Source organism: Gopherus evgoodei, chromosome 1 (assembly GCF_007399415.2).
Source record: "Gopherus evgoodei ecotype Sinaloan lineage chromosome 1, rGopEvg1_v1.p, whole genome shotgun sequence".
NCBI lineage: Eukaryota > Metazoa > Chordata > Testudines > Testudinidae > Gopherus > Gopherus evgoodei.
The window spans coordinates 27,656,358-27,678,078 of NC_044322.1; the positions used below are offsets into that span (position 1 = coordinate 27,656,358).

A 21,721-nucleotide genomic window follows, 5' to 3' on the forward strand; every position below is an offset into this window, starting at 1 on the left:
ATATTTATAGAGAGCAATCGTATCTCCCCTCAACCTTCTTTTGGTTAGGCTAAACAAGCCAAGCTCTTTGAGTCTCCTTTCATATAACAAGTTTTCCATTCCTCGGATCATCCTAGTAGCCCTTCTCTGTACCTGTTCCAGTTTGAATTCATCCTTCTTAAACATGGGAGACCAGAACTGCACACAATATTCCAGGTAAGGTCTCACCGGTGCCTTGTATAATGGTACCAACACCTCCTAATCTTTACTGGAAATACCTCACCTGATGCATCCCAAGACCACATTAGCTTTTTTAACAGTCATATCACATTGGCGGCTCATAGTCATCCTGTGATCAACCAGTACTCTGCAGTCCTTCTTCTCCTACTGATGCCTCCCCAGCTTATAACAATAGTTCTTGTTATTAATCCCTAAATGCATGACCTTGCACTTTTCACTATTAAATTTCATCCTATTACTATTACTCCAGTTTACAAGGTCATCCAGATCTTCCTATATGATATCCCGGTTCTTCTCTGTATTGGCAATACCTCCCAGCTTTGTGTCATCCACAAACTTTATTAGCACATTCCCACTTTTTGTGCCAAGGTCAGTAATAAAAAGATTAAGTAAGATTGGTCCCAAAACCGATCCCTGAGGAATTCCACTAGTAACCTCCCTCCAGCCTGAAAATTCACTTTTCAGTATGACTTGTTGTAGTCTCCCCTTTAACCAGTTCCTTATCCACCTTTCAATTTTCATATTGATCCCCATCTTTTCCAATTTAGCTGATAATTCCCTATGTGGAACCATATCAAATGCCTTACTGAAATCAAGGTAAATTAGATCCACAGCGTTTCCTTTGTCTAAAAAATCTGTTACCTTCTCAAAGAAGGAGATCAGGTTGGTTTGGCACGATCTACCTTTTGTAAAACCATGTTTATTTTGTCCCAATTACCATTGACCTCAATGTCCTTGACTACTTTTTCCTTCAAAAATTTTTCCAAGATCTTGCATACTACAGATGTCGAACTGACAGGCCTGTAGTTACCCGGATCATGTTTTTTCTCCTTTCTTAAAGATAGGAACTATGTTAGCAATTCTCCAGTCATACGGTACAATCCCTGAGTTTACAGATTCATTAAAAATTCTTGCTAATGGGCTTGCAATTTCATGTACCAGTTCCTTTAATATTCTTGGATGAAGATTATCTGGGCCCCCTGATTTCGTTCCATTAAGCTGTTCGAGTTTGGCTTCTACCTTGGATGTGGTAATATCTATGTCCATATCCTCATTCCTATTTGTCATCCTACCATTATCCCTAAGCTCCTCATTAGCCTCATTAAAGACTGAGGCAAAGTGTTTGTTTAGATATTGGGCCATGCCTAGATTATACTTAACCTCCATTCCATCCTCAGTGTTTAGCGGTCCCACTTCTTCTTTCTTTGTTTTCTTCTTATTTATATGGCTATAGAACCTTTTACTATTGGTTTTAATTCCCTTTGCAAGGGAAAACTCTACATGGCTTCTTTGTAGGCTTTCTGTTTTTTCTTAATCACTTCTCTGAGATGCTTGCTCATCCAGCTTGGTCTACAATTCCTGCCTATCATCTTCTCCAGTTTCTTTATCTTCTCCCTTTCAGAATCCCAATCAGTTAATACATTGACTAGACTGTTCTGTTGTTTGTAAACATTAGTGGTCATCACACTTACTGGGCTAGCTGTACCTCTGACCCTCTTGGTCTCAAGCCTTGGGCTGTCACCACTCTTGAGATGGAATCACTTGATTTTTCCCATTCTCAGACCAGGTGGCAGTCCCCTGGTACTCACTGTGATTGCCTTAGCAGTCTGCTTTAGGTTCAGACCTTGCAATTCTGTTCCCTCTAGGAGCAATGGCAGTGATAAGAAGAGACCAAATAACCTTCAAGCAAAATATTATTTAGTTATAAAAAACCGCTTCAGAGAAAATATCTTAAATAATAACAGAAGTTAAGTGTATTTAGCTTTCCCCTGAGGCTTATTCTCTGGATCTGGGAAAGCCCAACTTCTTTAACCTCTCTCAGCCTTTCTCCGTGTACATCTTTTGACAAGTGACCCTCTACTCCCCTCTGCCATCTTCTCCTGCCTGAGAAAGTCTTTATAACTGTTTAGTATTCTTTTATTCTCCTGGCTCATAGCTTTGGCAACCAAGTCTTGCAGTATATTGGAGACAGGATCCTTGATGCTAACAGCTTACCTCCTTGTCTTTCAAGTTTGTTCTGGGGTATCCTTATCTAGATCTATTGTGTTGATTTCCTGTTTGTACTTCCCATAGCCCCTTACTAAGTTAAATCAATACCATCATACAGGAAATTCTAATAACCCTTCCATAGTTGTGCAGTAACATTACCTCACTGGCCAGATCATATACAGCAGTGGCTGTCAACCTTTCCCGGCTACTGTACCCCTTTCAAGAGTCTGATTTTTCTTCTGTACCCCCAAGTTTCACCTCACATAAAACTTACAAAATAAGACATACAAATACAAAAGTGTCACAGACCACTATTACTGAAAACTTGCTTACTTTCTCATTTTCAACATATAATTATAAAATAAATCAATTGGAATATAAATATAATACTTACATTTCAGTGTATAATATATAGAACAGTGTAAACAAATCATTGTCTCTGAAATTTTAGTTTGTACTGAATTTGCTAGTGCTTTTTATGTAGCTTGTTGTAAAATTAGGCAACTGTCTAGATGAGTCGATGTACCCCCTGGAAGACCTCTGGGTACCCCAAGGGATACATGTTCCCTGGTTGAGAACCACTGATTTACAGTGTTCATATAATTATTACACCTCAGTTTCTTTTTGAGATTATTACATTATTCCATGGCCATCAGAGTGATCTAAAAGCATAGGTTGCAAAGTTAAGAAATGGGATGATGAAAGGACTTACGCTCCTTTTTAGAAGTCTGAGAAAAGCAATGGCTCCTTTCTCTCTCCCTCTCCTTCTCCCTCTCCCTCTCTCTCTCTCTTTTTATTTTTGGAAGTATTCTCTCTTTCCTTCTCATCACTTTGCCATCTTCTTTGATTTTGAATTCTGATCTTCTGAGGCAATTGGCCAAACAAGAATTAGTGAGTCTAAATCAGGATTTAAAGTGAACAGTACTGCCTTTCTTGTACTTGAAGCCCTAGGCCAGTGGTCCCCAACCTTTTTGGCTGGCGGGCACCAGCCGAAGGACCACAGCGGTGGTGGAGCACCCGCCGAAATGCTGTGGCGGTGACGCCTCTCAATGATGCCACTTGCCGTCGACAAGCGAAGTCATCGCGAAGCGTCCCTGGTGAAATTCGGGAGCGATGCCTCTTGATGACATCACTTGTTGACAGCAAGCGGCGTTAGCGAGAGGCGTCCCCGCCGAAATTTGGGGGCAACGCCTCTCGATGACGTCACTTGTCGATGGCAAGTGGCGTCAGCGAGAGGCATCCCCGCCGAAATTTGGGAGCAACACCTCTCGATGACATCACTTGTCGGTGACAAGTGTCATCATCGAGAGGCGTCCCCACTGCGGCATTTTGGCAGGTGGTCTCCCGGGGGCCAGGACGCAGGCGCATTAAGATGCATGGGGCCCGCGGGCACTGTGTTGAGGACCACTGCCCTAGGCTCTCTATCCTGAGCGAAAGGAGTAATTTCAATGGGAGTTATTTCTGTCCTCTAGGAGAGTGATTCTCTACCAGTACACTTACCCCTGGGTACCCAGAAGTCTTCCAGAGGGTACATCAACTCATCTAGATATTTGCCTGGTTTTACAACAAGCTACATAAAAAGCACTAGCGAAGTTAGTATAAACTAAAATTTCATAGACAATGACTTGTTTATAGAATCATAGAATCATAGAATATTAGGGTTGGAAGAGACCACAGGAGGTCATCTAGTCCAACCCCCTGCTCAAACCAGGACCAGCACCAACTAAACCATCCATTATACTGCTCTATATATACTATATGCTGAAATGTAAGTACAGTATTTACATCACAATTGATTTTTTTTATAATCATATGGTAAAAATGAGAAAGGAAGCAATTTTTCAGTGATAATGTGCTGTGACACTTTTATATTTTTATGTCAGATTTTTAAGCAAGTAGTTTTTAAGTGAGGTGAAACTTGGGGGAACACAAGACAAATCAGAATCCTGAAAGGGGTATAGTAGTCTGGAAAGGTTGAGAGCCACTGCTCTAGGAGACAGAATAGGCTCTCTTGGGAGTAGTACCGGGTGAAGGAAGTTCCAAGCACCCTCTCCCTCCCTTGCACATCTACATCAACAGCTGGTCACAGTCTGGTCCTAAAATAATGCATTGAGTTACTAATATCCAAATCAGACATTCAGTACAATGTGCTCTCTCTGTCCATGGGAATTTACAGACATAGAATATTTATGGTAATGGTTAATCCTTTGCACTTCTGTACCACTTAATATTCTAGAATCTTAGTCCTTTACGAGTATTATTTAAGCCTCGCACCATGCCTTCAGTGCTAGTTTGCAGGAGGGCTTTAATGATTTACTCTATGGTAATTTGGCGGAAGAGACAGTAATAGAACCCAGGAACTCTGTCTTTGTCCTTTGCTCTTACATAAACTATCTGACTAGATCCTTCTCATAGCTACAAAACAATTGACTCCTAAGATTAAGTGTCAGAAGTTAATGTAATAGATTCAGATTTTTTAAAAGAAACAAAAATAGGGTTTTTTTACTGCATAAACTTCACAAGATACTGGCAGATGTACAAAGCAGAACTACTTCTAAGTTGTCAAAATAATACATTGCTACTGTTAGATGATTTTCATACACCTAGGAACAAGAAACATGCAGTAAGCTTGCGGTACATTCACAAATGTATACTTAACTCAGTTCTTAATAGAAAATATATTATGCAGTGCATTATGGAGACAGTACAGTAGCTCAACATGTTGGGGGGCTACCAGGTGAGCCACTCTTTTTAATAACTGTAATCCTACTTCTGAATTGCTTTATTTGGAGCAACAAGTGCCAGAGTGATATGAAGGAGAGAGAGTCAGTTATAGACGAGAAAATAGAATTTATAACAGCAAAATGATGAAACTTCATGTCTGGGGAAGGAAGGAAAGTGCAGGTGGTGCACCGAAGGAAAGTGCAGGCGGTGGTCTTTTAAACTGCATATAAGTAATGAATAGCTGTTAATCCAAAACAAACATATATAGTTGCACTATAGATACAGAATGGTAGAAGTGCTTAATGAAAATGCTTTGCCAAATTATGTTTTTTAAATAATGGCTGAATAATCCGGATGTATTGGCTTGTGTCTTACTTCATAGCAATTGTATTTTCTGTATTTAAAATAAACCATAAGACAAGGGGAAATAATATTTTATATATTTCAATAGCATATAACTTTTGTAAAGTCATTATCTTCTGAGTTTCTGTGTTTTTTTTTTAAATTTTGTACCAAATTAAGTCTTCCAGGAGAGTCAGCCACTTGATAATAGGAAAAATAGCTTATTCAAATGGAGGCCTGAACAGTCCCAAAACTTTTCTTATTTACAAAGATAACTTGTGTAGGCAACTTCTATGTCTACAGCTGTACATTAGATAACCATATTTCATTCCTTACTAACAGAAGAAAAGGTATTCATATCTGCCTTTTCTAAAAAGGCCCTTTATTTTCTTTAAGGCTGATGCACACCATAGCTGTAAGCAAAAATGAATAAATAATGAGAGGTTGAGTGTGGTGGTGGCATCTAATTAATTTGATGCCTACCAGCCAGAGGCTGATCTGAAAGAACCAGGCACTGACCAAGGATTGGGGCAGCACCTTAGTTGGAATTCCAGCAACTGGGACAAAGGGAGTATTCCCATCGTTTGGCATCCTCACTCTTTTTTTTTTATTATTGATCCCTGGCTTGTAGCTGTCTGGAATTTAAGCTCTGATTTCAGTGAATGTATTGAAATCCTCTTTATCATCGAGGCACATTAAAATTAACTAATGCATACACGAAATTCAAAGGAAAATACCAGCATAATGCTTAGGTCCCCCTTTGCCCTTTTTTATTCCTCTTTTGTGTCCTCCCCTCCCACTGTTGCTTTGATGCATATACCCCAGTTCCAGATTGCCATGCCCCAAGCCCTCTCTTCATTCAAGTGTCTCTTAAAGTATGCACTTCCTTCTGTGTTGTCCCGAAAGAGCTAGCTAAAAACCAGTGAAAACCCACAAAGCTATCCCCATCTTTTGGATTTCCCGATTTCATCCATTGTCTGTGCATCTGTCTTCTAGATTTGAATATCTTCGGGGAAAGGCCTTTATTTCAGTGTGCTGCACAGCACCGTACATGCTGTCAGTACAAGACATTGGGACAAAGTTTCTAATCAGATTTGTATACTCCAGTGATGCACTGGAAATAGTGCTTACCTTGGGTTTTGGTAAAACTCTTTCTCTCCCTTTCCATACTGAGACATCTGTCTAGATATTGCAGACATCAGAGTTCAGGTTGTCTATTCATTTTTCTAGCTTCCAAACTGATGCTATAGATATCTCATGAGGACTGTGGAAGGTCATCCTCAAGCAGTATTTTGTCTAGACTGATAGAACTCTGATCATTCTTAATACATGTGTTCTCACTTTTCGTCTTACCTTTACCATTACGTATTTTTATAAAAATAGAATAATATTTTGGCAACACTGGTATTCCATATTTATGAATGCTTTGTATTGGAACATTCTTATTGCTGAGATCAAATCTCGGTGCTGTGAAGTTTAACTTTAAAAAAAGTCAAAGTGCAGATGTGTGTTGTCACTGTAAATATCATTCAACTAAAGTAGTCCATACATAATGAACAAGTAATTGAATATACATGTTTTCCAGTATCTTTTTTCAAAAAAGTCTCTTCAGAACATTATATGGTATTGTGTTTATATTTAGTTTTTTTTTTAAAATAGCTGTCATGGAAAACTTTTACTGTGGGAGAAGTATATTAAAATAAAACTCATGGTAACCTATGGGCGCAATCCTGCAATCCTTGTGCATGTAAGAAGTCCGTGTTTGCAAGTAGTACCACTGCATACACTAGAACAGGGCTGGCCAGCCTGAGCCTGAGAAGGAGCCAGAATTTAGCAATGAACATTGCCAAAGAGCCACAGTAATATGTCAGCAGCCTCCCATCCACTCTCCACCCACCCCCACTCCCAGTGCCCCCCACCCACCGGCAGCCCCGCCAATCAGCGCCTGCCCCTGGAGCAGAGCAGAGGGTTGAGCAGTGAGTACCCCAAAGCACATTGGAATGTTAGCATCTGTAGCTCCAGCCTCGGAGCCAGCACCTATGCAAGGAGCCGCATATTAACCTCTGATGACCTTCCTGCAGCGCCGGAGCCACAGATTGGCCACCCCTGCACTAGGACTACTTATTACCACTGAAGCTTCAGATCATGTATCAATTTCTCTTGCTTCAAGAAAACAAGAACTGAGGATTATTCAGTATGAATATGATTCTCTTTCTTATGGCTGAGATTTAGGAATTTAGTTTGCTTCAGTGACTTTTTGAGGCATAGCAAGCAGTTTGCTTTGAGTGGTATTCTCTTATTTTATGTGAGATTATTTTTCTAGAAAGGAAATACTGTAAGCAAAGTATAATCTCACTATATGAAATTTGCATATACTGTGATATAGTTATTGGAATAATTGTAAGACTTGTTTCCTTTTTCTTTATCATAGATCTGTCCATAGCAGTGCAAAAATTTTCCCAGTCGCTACAGGATTTTCAGTTTGAGTGTATTGGAGATGCTGAAACAGATGATGAAATTAACATTGGTAAGTATGTTCTGTACTTTCAGTGCAATAATATTCCTATGTTTACAAAATGTAAAAGATTTGATTATAACAATAAAGGTGTAAACAACACACTCTTTCAGAGTTCATGCAGTTAGGGTATATCTGCACTACAGATTCTACAGTGGTACAGGGTCTTTTCCGTTACTGTAGCTAATACATCTCTCTGAACAGCGGTAACTAGGCTGACACTGATCTAGCCATGTCTGCAGCCAAGGTTAGGTCAGCTTAAGTACTGTGCTGCTTGAGGGTTTGAATTTTTCACACCCCTGAGTGACACAGCTACATCAATCTAAATTTTATATGCAGACCAGGGCTTAGTTGTATATATAGGAGAAAAACCCTGGAAAGCTGTTGTAACACTTCATTTATCTTTGTACATCAAAATGTGCCGTGTGCATATGCAAAATGTAGCTCAGCCCCTTTAGAATGCCATTGAGTCAAGTATGATTTGTTTCAAACCCTGCTCATTCTTACAAGCTTCCTGTCCATTTTCAGTTTTCTTGCTGCAATCATTTTGTCCCTAGACCTTTTCAAATAAAGGGCAAAAAAAAATTTTTTTTTTAAATGGGAAAAATGTGCAGTGAGTTTTTTTTCCTTACATGCAAAGACGAAAAAAAAATTAACACTGAACTGATTTTTCTCAAACTAAAACAAAATAAATAAAAAACTGCTTCAAGCAGACATCAGGCTTGAAAAATTTCAGCCCCAAAGGGATGATTCATATAGTTTTATAAACTACTTTCTAATAGGATGGACACACTTTAAATAATGGTAAGGGATCAATAATTTTCTAGATATGGAAAATAGGGAGTCTCTTCCCAAGATCAGAAACCATGGCTTAGTTTTCTCTTTTCAAGGTGCAGTTGCTTGCTCAAACAAAAATAAATAGCATTACACAAGCACTAAAATGTGCCACATCAAAGTGATAGCCCTGCTTAGGAATGAAAGCTCATATGCTAATGAAGTTGTCAAAAAAGAACCCAGTTGAAATAATGGTGATTCAGGTAGTCGCACAATAACGTAAATAATAATTCGCTCAGATGGGCACAGGTTTGTGTGTCAGTAAAGCTATATATAGTGAAGAACCAGCTGGCATCTACTTGGACTTTCAGAATGCCTTTGACGAAGTCCCTCACAATAGACTATTAAGTACTCAGAGTGCTGAGAAAGAGCTGTCATAGACTAGAAACTGGCTAAGAGACAGAAAACGAAGAATGGGGACAATGGTCAATTTGTAGCATGGGAAAAGGTCAGGAGTTCTGTACTAATACATATTAATGATTTGGTGAAGGAGTGAAAAATTAGGCAGAAAAATAGCAGATGACATGAAATAATAAGGAAATCCTTTTTTATTTTTTTGCATAGCACATAATTAATCAGTGGAGCTCATTGTTGTAAAATATTTGTTGAGGATAAGGCTTCAAAAATGGATTAAACATTTATCCAGACAGTTATAATATAACATTCTGTGTAAAGTATATTAAAACAAAATCCTGATTCAGACATAAGACATCCTCTAGGGCTTAGAAAGAAACTTCCCCTATGGGAAGTTATTTATAATTGTCCTTGAAGTTTTCTTTCATATTCCTCTGAAGCATCTGGTACTAGTAACTGTGAGAGGTAGAACACTGGACTTAGATTTACATGTGGTCTGGCAAGCCATATTTTCCTCTGTAGTTCAGTAAGAAAGTGTTCTACTTATGTGCCAGAGTGGTCATAACTGCAAGTGAACTGACTTCCCTGTACAGATCACACCAAATTGCCAGTCTGTTTCAGTAAGCGCTGAGAATTTCATCAGCAAAAGCTTTATTCTGCTCCAATTCAAGTCAATGGAAAAAACCCAGTTAACATTAATTGTGCATAATCAAGGCCCAGTGTACCATCTTTCCATGTCCTTATATAACGCTTATCTTCAGAATCTCAGATTGGTTCAGCTCTTCATAGTGATCTGGTAGGCTTGGGAAAGGACCCAGAGTGAATGTGTGAAATGTTCAGGTACCTGTTCTTAGAGGCGGTGTTCAGAGCAATGGCAGACCCAGGTTTTGCAATCAGGGCGCTGACCACTCAGACAGCATCATCCTCTCCCTCACCATCTAATCTCGGTCTGGTGTGAAAGGAAGACCCTGAAGAGGGCAGGAGGCTGGGGAGTGAGCTGCCGCACACTCACCTAGTAGCAGTGGCTTCTGTCTTGTGAGCATTGTGAATTGGCACATGGGATTGCAGTGCCATTCAGGTTTAGCCTGGCTGCTGACCATCATGACTGATGGGCAGTCGGGTCAAATGTAAGTGAGAGTCATTGTGGCATAGCATACAGAGTCACAGCACCACATGATCTCGTGTGCTATGTTGCAACAACCACAGCAGGGAGCCACCGCTACCAGGCCTCAGGAGAAAAGGTGTCACATGTTCACCTAAAAGTTGCCATGGGAGCTGTCGACACCTCCCTTCCCCCCCCCACTCCCATTCCTTTATTAGCTCCTCCACTGGTTCAGAGTTGTGTCTGAACTGAACATTTAGAGTCTCTACACCCTCTGGTGTCAGATGGATAGCCAAATATTAATATTTTGAGTCCTGATGGGGCTGAAAGTTAGGAAGGCAATTCAAACCACTTCAGTCTAGTGCCTCTATTTAATGGGTCTTTCAGTGAGATAGATGTGGCATTTTTGATTTTGAAATCTTTCTTAAACAGTGTGATCTGCGAAATTTACTGGTAGACTTAAGCTGGAGAATTATCTACATAAAAAATATGTTTTTGAGATGAACACTTTCAGTAAGTAGTTAATTTCTATTTACATAGTGGATAAACAGCCATCCCTTACAGATTTACAGTATGCCAATGGAATAAACTTACAGAAATTGCAGGGCAATATAAGGTTGAATTACAGCCATACTTATGACATATGACTTATGACTCATATGAGTATGAAACATAGGCAGATTCATCCTACGAGGTATTGTGGCTGTTCACATCTGAATTTTATATGCCCTGATACATTTTGATATATTCACAAAGGAGAAAATAATTTCGGTTATCAGGGCCACCAAACATTTTTATCTTTTCTGTATTTTACACTGTCTTGAGATGATCTGTGGTTATCCTCATTAATAATTATGGCCTATTTTGTAATATCGTTTAGTTTTTTGCCTGTCTCATTGTCCTCTCTCCTCCACATTGTATTTGGCAATCTCGATGTTTTTGTGGTTGATAAGTCTAGCTCATGGTCTAGTATCATACGTAGAGTGTGTATTTAAAATTTACAGTACCTTTCAAAGTTGTGTAACCTCAAAGTCAGTCAATATTTAACTTAAAAACCCCCCAAACCAACAACTTTGAATTACTTTAGCCTCAAGTGATTAAAAGGCGGTCCTGAGAAAAGAGTATTTTCTTTGGATGTTAAACAGGCATTTAAAACTATTTAGGAAGAACCAGAAAGTTCAAGACGTTTGACAGCTGATTTATTTCACTTCACGCTTCAAAGACAGGATTTCTATGTTCCAAGGCAGCCACTTCCTGGTGGATTGTCATATGCATCAAAGAAGCTTACAGGAGCAAAATGTAAATTGGCAGGAATTGAATCCCAGTCTAATAGGGCTTGAGGTGATATTGTGCACGTTTATGGAATAAGCCTCAGTTTTTGATCTCCCTAAAGCAGTGACCTAGAATTTGGTCCATATCTTCACATGCCACTACAAGCTTGATGTTTGCTCATCATCAAAGACAGCTTTGTAAAGATGAATCCTACTATCTTTGCCTCCTCTCTCCTTTATCTGTGTGGTAAGAATACTACTTCATTGTTTCTACAGTTCCCAAGCTGCTATTACTTGAGATTTCAGTTTTGTTTGTTTAGGGTCAACCCTCCTGGTATCACTAAAGTCTTTCACACTTATCACAATATCAACTGCCCCATCATTATTGACCCTTGGTAGTGACTTCATTGGTTAAGGTTGTGAAAAAAACTCTTTTGTAAGACCAGTCTTGGAAACTTTCTAAATAAACCTCCTTTCTGCCAGAATGTCATTATGTGTACCATAGGAAAGAAGACAGTATGGGAAGATTTGAGTTGAGTTGCACAACCCATTTTTAATATAACTTTTAAGGGAAAAACTACCAACTTTTCATTCTTTAAATGTGCGTTAGATGATCATACCTCAAGATCATCTTGATCTAGAAACTTTCATTTCTTTATATATATATATATATTTTGCTTAGAGGAGATCTAATGTGCAGAATTACTTTTTACAAAAATCTAGAAAATTCCTATATAGGGTCACATCAGTCCTGTTAACGAGGGGCTGAGAGGCCGATTAGGTCACCTGAGAGAAGGAAGACCAGGGTTAATTAAGAGTGAGGCCAAGCTGGGGAAGGGCTGGACCAGAACAATAAAGGCAAGAAGCTGAAAGTAGAAGGGGGCTTTAAGGGAAGGAGGCTTCAGTCATTCCCTGGGATGAGGTAGGCCATCAGGGACAAGGAGGAAGTAGAGAGGGAGAGTAAGCCTTCATATCCTGGAGTAAGGAGTCTGGTAAGAAACTACAAGAAGCTAGAAGGTAGTGAAGTAGCCACAGGGAGTAGAGTAGGCTCCTGTGGTAAACCCAGAACCAGGCAAAAGAAGATAGAGAGAATTGGAAGGAAGAAGCCCAAGGAAGCAGCAACAGGGATGAAGGCTGCGGACCTGGATTGCTGTTTATAGGCTGGAACCTAGTGTAGCAGGCAATCCTGCGTTCCCCTGCCAGCCACTGGTATAGTGGCATAGAGCCCCGAGCTGAGGTTGAATGCTGTCTGGAGATGGCATTTGTACAGTTGTCTTGCTGGACTTTAAGTATCAGAGGGGTAGCTGTGTTAGTCTGCTGGACTTTGTAACCCTGAAAGGAGTGGACTAAATGGCCAGGTTATCAGACGAAAAACTACTGTAGAGTGAGAAATGAGCAACAAGGGGGGATCTGGTGCCACAAGAGTTATGGGGCACTAAGGGGGGGAGGGATAGCTCAGTGGTTTGAGCACTGGCCTGCTAAACCCAGGGTTGTGAGTTCAATCCTTGAGGAGGCCATTTAGGGAACTGGGATATAAATCTGTCTGGGGATTGGTCTTGCTTTGAGCAGGGGGTTGGACTGGATGACCCTTTGAGGTCCCTTCCAACCCTAATCTTCTCTGATTCTGTGTTCCTAGACCTAGACAGAAAGAGGCACATTAGCAGTGAGTGGCAACCCTCTTACAAGGAATTTTTGTTCAAGTAGTATAGGTTGTATATATCAATTAATTTTAAGCACTGTTATGAGAGAGGTGTGCACAATGGTCAGCTTTAAAAGTTTCTTCCATGTTGAGATGCACAACAGTGTTATAAGCTCTGGCAGGAGTGCTTATTTTAAGCAGAACGAGTCTCTCAGATCAGCAGAATTATTTTCAAAATGGTGGAAATATTTTAAGCAGATCTGGATGAAAAGTAAAACATGTTTGTTTCAACTTACCTTTCTTAAAAAACATTTTTAAGTGGTTATTGAAAATTTCACTTCCAGAAAACCCTTGATAAACTTCAAAAAGCTTTTGATATCATAATATTTGTTTAAAAATGAAATAGTTCAATAAATTATTTTTTTAACAAAAAAACTTTAAAAAAAGTAGTTTTTGTTGTTTGTTTAAAAAATGTCAACTATCTCTAGTTTTAAGTTTGACCGCTGCGTATGTTTAAAAAATTGGAAATGAGTAAATTTGTTGTTCTTCAAATAACCTTAACTTTTACAAACCTTACAAACTTTTACAAACCTTAATTCTTACAAATTCAGGTTTTTTAAAATCTAACAAATGAAAATGCAATATGTTCTATAAACATACTGACTCCTATATCTCCTTTATGGTAAGTAATGTGGAGACAGGAATATTATGAGATTTAATATGTAGAGTGGGTTCTATAAAGATGTGTTAAGAGGACTACATGTGTATGTATTCTGAAGCATACAGTTTCTGACAGAGTGAGAATGTAAAATTTGAAATAGTAATAATGAAGTTTTCAAATTATTGTGGCAAGATGTGTTGCTGTAGGCATGCTATGGTGGTGAAGTTGGTGTATAGAGAATAAGAACAATATTATGACTATAATAAAATTGCAGGTATAGTTGGGTTTTTTAAATGGTGTCACTAGCCCATGATGAGTGAATTCACTGATTGGTATTCTGTAGGCTGTGGAAAAAAAAAAACCAATGAGGAATCCGGTGGCACTTTAAAGACTAACAGATTTATTTGTGCCCAAATAAATCTGTTAGTCTTTAAGGTGCCACCTCTGATACCTGTAGGCTGTTGGTGAGTGGGGGGAGGGGGAAATCACCCATGTTGGAACTGTGTATGATGTAGCAGGGGTGGCTGTAAGAATATCAGATCTAGCAGGGGATATAGGACAAGAATAAAGGTTGTTTGTGGAATTGTTGTTGATCAGTTAACTCACTTTCCAATGGTTAATCTATAGTTAAATCTCTTCAGTGTTTTCAGTTAGAATGTTGTATTGTAAATATATTTTGTGGTCTGGGAATATTTCTTGTGTAACTCTGAGCTGTTTAGTTGCCCCATATCTAGGCATTATATCTACACATTTTCTACAATAGCTAATGCAGTTAAAGCAGAGCTACTGTTTGTGGGATCAAAACAGCAGGTTCAGTCACCCACCAAGCATGCACTTTGGATAGCTTTACTTCAACCATTTAGCACTTTCTCAGGAAGAGATATTAGGGTGTGCTCTGACTCCAGACTGAAGGCTTGCTGCTTTTCCCAGAATACCAGCTGTTAACTAGGCCCTCCAGACTGTTTTTAATTATCGTACATCTTTTTTCAATAAAAGGCCTTGAGGTCCTGGAGTGATAATGTGTTATGAAATTTAGTTGTCTATTAGTCTATTTGTTCTTTATTGAGGTTCCTGCTAAATATATATTTTTAAAATCTGATATACTGTAACACTCTTTCCTGCAATCATTTTCTTTTGAAGATTACTTTTTGGTATGAGAATACAATAATCAAAATGAATTGTCTCAGGATAAATGTTAACTATCTAGGTTGTAAAAAATGGCTTCTGAAGGATTCTTAGAGGCAGTTTGGACTGAAGTGATGTGAAGAGGTTAATAATCCAGAGCTGAATTTGTTGTGTTGCACTGAGAGAAAATTATTACACAAGTTTTATAGGCAGAGCTGGTAGCACTGCCAGTTATTAAGATTGCTCATTATAATACCCTAGTTTTGGTTGCATATATCTGTGCCAAATAAGCTGAAATTTTCATTCCAGTTCTCTACCTGAGGCTGAATTTTTTTCAAAAATTTCAGCCAAAATGATTGAAAAAGATGTTTTGTCCACATTACATTCTGATGACCTTTTCTTTGTTCTCTAGTGCCGTCGTGCTTTGGAGGAGAACTTGAAATTTGGCAGTAAGGAGGCCATTTGCTGTCCTTATGAAAATCCATTCAAATTTGGTTGAGTAATAAGTCTTCGAAAAGTCATCTGAAGTTCACACATGCTCAGTAGACATTTCTTACTTTTTAGTATCTAAATTCCCCAAAGATTCCATTTGCATTGGGCTGAGCAGGACTTCTCCTGCAATTGCGTATCTTGGTTGCTATGGGTTGTGTCAGGTGTGCATCTGGTAGATTCAAGAAACTGTGTCTCCTGTGCTCTCAGTGATCTTTCTGCTGGCCCTACACTGTGTGGAAAAGGAAGCTGTCTGATTCAGATGCACAGGAGAGAAGACCTGGACCAGTGGGGAGGTTTGGGAGGAGGAGTAAATTGAGACAAAGAGCATAGGTTGAGGAGACTGGGATTGGACGCTGGCAAGGAAAGGGAAATGGAATCTGGCATTGGAGTGGTTGGGAATGGGACTAGTTGCTGGCAGGGATAAAATCAGATTAGATTCTTGGGAGGAGTCTAGGACCGAGGGGGAGTAGATGGGAAGGAGACAGATGTGACAAGGAGTTAAGGTGTCTGGAGGGTCAGGATTGCAAGTAGTTGAGCAAAGAGCCAGGGAAGATGCGACACTGCGATATTTCATGAGGAGCCCAAGGAGGGAGATTAGGACAGGGAGCCGATGAGCAGAGAGGGGACTGGCGCCAGCTGTGGTAGTGGGAGAGAAATTGGATGAGGAGCTGCTTGGAGACTGAGACTGGCTGGGCAAGGAGACTGGTACTGGCTAGCTAAGGAGAATGGGACTGAGTTGAAGACTGGAAGATAAGCAGGCGACAGGACTGGGACAGGTTAGAGGGGATTGGATAGAAGGGATCATATTTGGGGAGACAGGTAGGAGAGTCTCTGTGCCCACTAGACACACTCTCCTCCCAGAGCCTGGAATGGAACTCAAGATTCCTGAGTCACCATTCCTCTGCTGTCAGCAAGTATTTGTGGAAACTAGAGCTGTCATTAATCACAGTTAACTCATGCAATTAACTCAAAAAAATTAATCATGATTAAAAAAAATGATCGCACTGTTAAAAATAGATTACCAATTGAAATGTATTAAATATTTTTGGATGTTTTTCTACATTTTCAAATATATTGATTTCAATTACAACACAGAATACAAGGGTACAGTGCTCACTTTATGTTGTTATTTTTTATTACAAATATTTTCACTGTAAAAATGATAAACAAAAGAAATAATAATTTTCAGTTCACCTCATACAAGTACAGAAGTGCAATCTCTTTATCGTGAAAATTCAATTTACAAATGTCGATTTTTGTTATGTAACTGCACTCAAAAAACCAAAACAATGTAAAACTTTAGAGCCTACAAGTCCACTCAGTCCTACTTCTTGTTGAGTAATCGCTAAGACAAACAAGTTTGTTTACATTTACGGGACATAATGCTGCTCACTTTTTATTTACAATGTCCCCTGAAAGTGAGAATAGGCATTTGCATGGCATTTTTGTAGCTGGCACTGCAAAATATTTATGTGCCAGATATTCTAAACATTCTTATGCCCCTTCCTGCTTCAGCCACCATTCCAGAGGACATGCTTCCATGCTGATGACGCTCGTTTAAAAAAAAAAAAGCGTTAATTAAATTTGTGACTGAACTCCTTGGGGGCGAATTATGTCTCTTGCTCTGTGTTTTACCCACATCCCACTATATATTTCATGTTATAACAGTCTCAGATGATGACCTAGCACATATTGTTTGTTTTAAGAACACTTTCACAGCAGATTTGACAAAACTCAAAGAAGGTACCAATGTGAGATTTCTAAAGATAGCTATAGCACTCAACCCAAGGTTTAAGAATCTGAATTGCCTTCCAAAATCTGAGAGGGATGAGGTATGGAGCATGCTTTCAGAAGCCTTAAAAGAGCAACACTCTGATGAAGAAACTGCAGAACAGAACCACCAAACCCCCCCCACCCCAAAAAAAAAACAAAAACAAAAAAACCACACCCTTCTGCTGGTGGCATCTGACTCAGATGATGAAAATGAATTTGCGTTGGTCTGCACAGCTATGGATTGTTATGGAACAGAACCCATCATCAGCATGGACGCATGTCCTCTGGAATGATATTTGAAGCATGAAGGGACATATGAATCTTTAGCGGATCTGGCACATAAATATCTTGTGATGCTGGCTACAATAGTGCCATGCAAACACCTGTTGTCACTTTCAGGTGACATGGTAAACAAGAAGCAGGCAGCATTATCTGTTGCAAATGTAAACAAACGTCTGTCTCAGCGATTGGCTGAACAAGAAGTAGGACTGAGTGGACTTGTAGGCTCTGAAGTTTTACATTGTTTTATTTTTGAGTGCAGTTTTTAAAAAAATAATTATACATTTGTAAGTTAAACTTTCATGATAAAGAGATTATACAGCATTATTTGCATTAGGTGAATTGAAAAATACTATTTCTTTTGTTTTTTACAATGCAAATATTTCTAATAAAAACAGTAATATAAAGTGAGCACTGTACACTTTGTATTCTGTGGTGTAACTGAAATCAATGCATTTGAAAATGTAGAAAACATCCACAAATATTTTAATAAATTGTATTTTATTATTCTTTAACAGTGCGATTAATCACGATTAATTTTTTTAATTGGTTGACAGCCCTAGTGGAAACCCACTAAAGCTGGAGGAGGAGGAGAGATTCTAGAATCACTTATCTCCGTCTTTCTAACCCTTGCTACGTGTCTGTTGCCGAGACAAATCCGGTTGTAATTTCTTGAGATTTAGTGACTTGTAACAAGAATAACAAATTTTTTGTATAACTGTATATCATACATTGTTTGTCCTACAAAACCACAATTTCATATGCTTTATTTTTGTTTATAGATCCATTTTCTATACAAATGAGACTTGTATAAGTGTTCTTTTTGAATGAGAGTTTGGAGTGATGTGATGGTGTTCAAAAAGTAGTGGCCAGCCATTTCCACTTCAGTCCATATGGCAATGGCCTAATCTAAGAGGATTTTAGTATGTCAGATGACTAGTGTCTTTGCTGTGTATTTTTTTCTACATTGATCTACATGTACATAATTTCATGCCATCAAGGTTTACCATCCACAGAAGATGGCAGTATTGTAAAATGTCCATCTATAAACTTTTTGAAAATATCTATATTAAAAAAACCCCACTTTCTGGTATTTATGGTATTTTATTGAGTTATATAGTTTATAGCATAATAGCAGGTCAGATTCATAACTGCAAATATCGTAATTCACAAATTGTATGCTTTTTCTTAAAATCTAATGCCGCTCTTGTATTAAGGATTTTTAAATCTCTTTTGTTAAAGTCCATTCTTATTGTCTCAGGATAGGATTCAATACCGACTTGATGCTGAATATACTATTGTACGGCGAGTACTTGTTTCTTGACTAAGAAGTGTTTGGATGGGCTGGATAAGACTTTTGATTATTCTTTCTGCTCGCAAATGATAAAGTTGGTGAATAATCACAATGAAAGTGTCCCACAATCTGTCCTTGATCTAGGATACATTCGTTATGGTGCTGGTTTGATACAGGCGAGGCTTCTTTTGGAGAGCTTGGGCTATGCACTGTCAAGTGGAACTGTTCCTCAATGACATTAAAGAGGAGAGGGGGAATCACTGCTGGAGATAAACAGGATACAGAGCAGTATAAACAAGTAATTGTCTGTATGAAATTTTAGTTTGTACTGACTTCACTAGTGCTTTTTATGTAGTCTGTTGTAAAACTAGGCAAATATCTAGATGAGTTGATGTACCCTCTGAAAGACCTCTGTGTACCCCCAAGGGTATATATATCCTTGGTTGAGAACCACTGCTCTAGTCTGATCTCCTACCACCTGCTGTGTAACACAGGCCACCGGCACCCTCCAGCATCTGCCCACTAAAGCTAACGACCAAAATTAGACCAAAGTATTATAGCGCACAGAAGACCAGACTATTATGTACCACAGGCAGAGAATAGGAGGGACTGGGTGCTGAAGGCTCCTGCAATGGCAGGGAAATGATTGAGGGAGAGAGACCCAGATAATCCTGGCAAGTAGGGTGGGCAGGCATGCCTAGGTATATATTTGTACAGGAATCTGTGTGTGTTTGATAGCTTCTCTCCCAACCTCTGAGCACACCAGCCTAGGTAAAGTTCAGTTTAGTTCTGTTACAGGAGGAGGTTACCCTCAAGATCCCATGTTTTATATCATAAGCTAAAATAGGATGACATTCCCTTATACTGCGTTTGAGCCACACAATTTTTGTCATTGGACTACTTATTATTTTACTTTGGTTAATAGATGCTTAACAGTTTCTTGTTGTTGTATTTCCTAAATTTTCAAGCTACGGTAGGTTAATCTACAAATATCTGATTGTAGTGTAGAAGTTAATTTGCTTATTCACCAAACATATATAATAAGCTATTTATGGCTTTGTACCATGATTCCATTTTCCTTTCTCCCCATTGTTGGGGAGAATATTAAAATTAACTTAATGCTTTTTACTGCCACTTTTAACATTACCATGTCCCAGTTCAGAATCACATAAGCATTTTATGTGCAGGCTGTAAAATGTATTCCTATCTCCCTCAATAAATAAATAGAATCACTAGTTCTTCAAATCAAAGATAATCTGATTTTTAAAGCACTAAATATCAAAGGATTTGTACTGTAGAGAATTGGAACAAGTTTTTCTTTTAAAGCTGCAGTCAAATCGGATTCATGAGATAAAGCTCCCTAGTTCTAATCTCCTTTGATTTGGAAAAAAAAATTATTTTAAAAAATAATGATCAGTATTGTCTTTGTTCTGAAATGCAATGACAGCACCTGCAGCATTACAAGAGCAGTAATATTACTAATTAATATTATGATGTAGATATTGATCACAGTGACAGGCAGATCAATTACAATGCAGTTTTGTACAATTTGAATAGTTGTCGTACAAAAATGACATTTGCATGCAGCAGCAAATGACGTAATCGATGATACTGGTGTGTTAATGTAACCTAGGAAGGCATTAGACTAGTGATTTAAAATAAGTCACTCGTCCTATCCTTAACGGCTGCATTTTTTCCATCTTTCCAAATTTCAGTAACAAACACAGGATAACAAAGAGCCAAGAATCTTGGATATTGAAGATGCATCATCTTGCATTCGCTTATAACTATTCACCTTTGAAATATAGCTACTGTTCAAAGGATAAAGAACCTAAAGTGAATGAATGACACTGAGATCAATTGTACCTGAGGCATGCCTCATGATTCTGCTAATGTCAAAATAACTGTGTGCATACAATGCTGTGCACTGAGGGTCTGTCTACACTGCAGTTGGAAGGTATAATTCCCAGCTTTACTAGAGACACATGCATGTGGCCGTGGCTGTAGCAGCGTGGAGAATGGATTGGGCTAGCTGTCCAAGTACAGCCCTGTTTGAGATTCTAGGGATGTACTCGGTCGTCTAGTCTGAGCTGCTGCTCTTGCCACATGGCCACACTGCTATAGTTAGTGTGCTGACTCGAGTGAAGCTAGCTCATGTACGCAAGTGGCATGATTTTGGTTAGAGCTGGAGCCCGGTCTTTCAATGATGCGTGAAGCTCCAGCCCTCTAGCGAATTTGATGCCTCTGATTGGCTGCATGCCACACTTGCCCATTTCCTGGGGCAGAGTAATCAATCGTAGCTGCTGCAGGCAGAGCTCTGTCCCCTTCTTCATAGGAATCCAAAGCCATTCTCACAGGCTGCAGGGCTGAGGAGAGTGGGGGAGAGGGGAGAGAATTAAGGAGCCAGACAGCTGAGGGTGGTTGCACTCCCCGCTCCACTCCTGTGAGTATCAGGGACCAGATGGTATCTCTGCTGCTCCCCCTGCAGCACCCAACCTGGGAAGGGGTTGGGGGGTGAAGAGCCCTTGGGAACTGCCTCACTCAGTCTGGAAGGGGGAGAGGGCACCCCACTGCAGCCCCCTCAGATCTGGGAGATCGGGAGAGGGGTGAAAGACCCAGAAGGAGCAGAGCTGGGGCCTGGGTGGGAACTGGGAGGTGGGGGCTAGATGCGGGGAGAATTCATTGTTGAGCAGGGGATGAGCAGATGTGGGGGTGATAGCTCCTGCAGCAGAGGCCAAAATCACTTTACACAATACATTTGAGAGTTTGGCCAACACTAATTGTCACATCCTCCCATCTGCCCTCTCCCTTTCCCAACCAGTGGCACTGGAACAGTGCCCCCTTCCCCTACTCCCCCCCCCAAGGTCCCACCACCTGACCAGACCAGCAGCTGGTGGAGCCCAGCCGGTGAGTCCGGACAGTTGTGGGAGCCGCATGGACCTTCCACCTACTCCCGGTGCGGGGGCCCCAAGAGCAGCTCCTGGCTAGTATCCCTGCCCCCTGGGATTACCCAGCCAGGACAGATGGAGGTGGAGGGTCTGCCCCAGCTCCTCACAGCTGCCCGCATGGCTTCTACCCTGACCCGGCTCTGGCCGGGGGGTGGAGCCT

The 21,721-nt window shown here is 39.8% G+C and overlaps 1 protein-coding gene across 1 annotated transcript in view; it reads left to right on the forward strand.

Moving 5' to 3' along the window:
* The window catches only part of ARHGAP42 (Rho GTPase activating protein 42), a 264,435-nt gene that overhangs the window by 56,921 nt on the left and 185,793 nt on the right, over positions 1-21,721 (forward strand). The window contains exon 2 of the mRNA XM_030560108.1: positions 7,706-7,801. Coding sequence (XP_030415968.1) covers positions 7,706-7,801 — 96 coding nt within the window. The remainder of the gene's footprint in view (positions 1-7,705; positions 7,802-21,721) is intronic.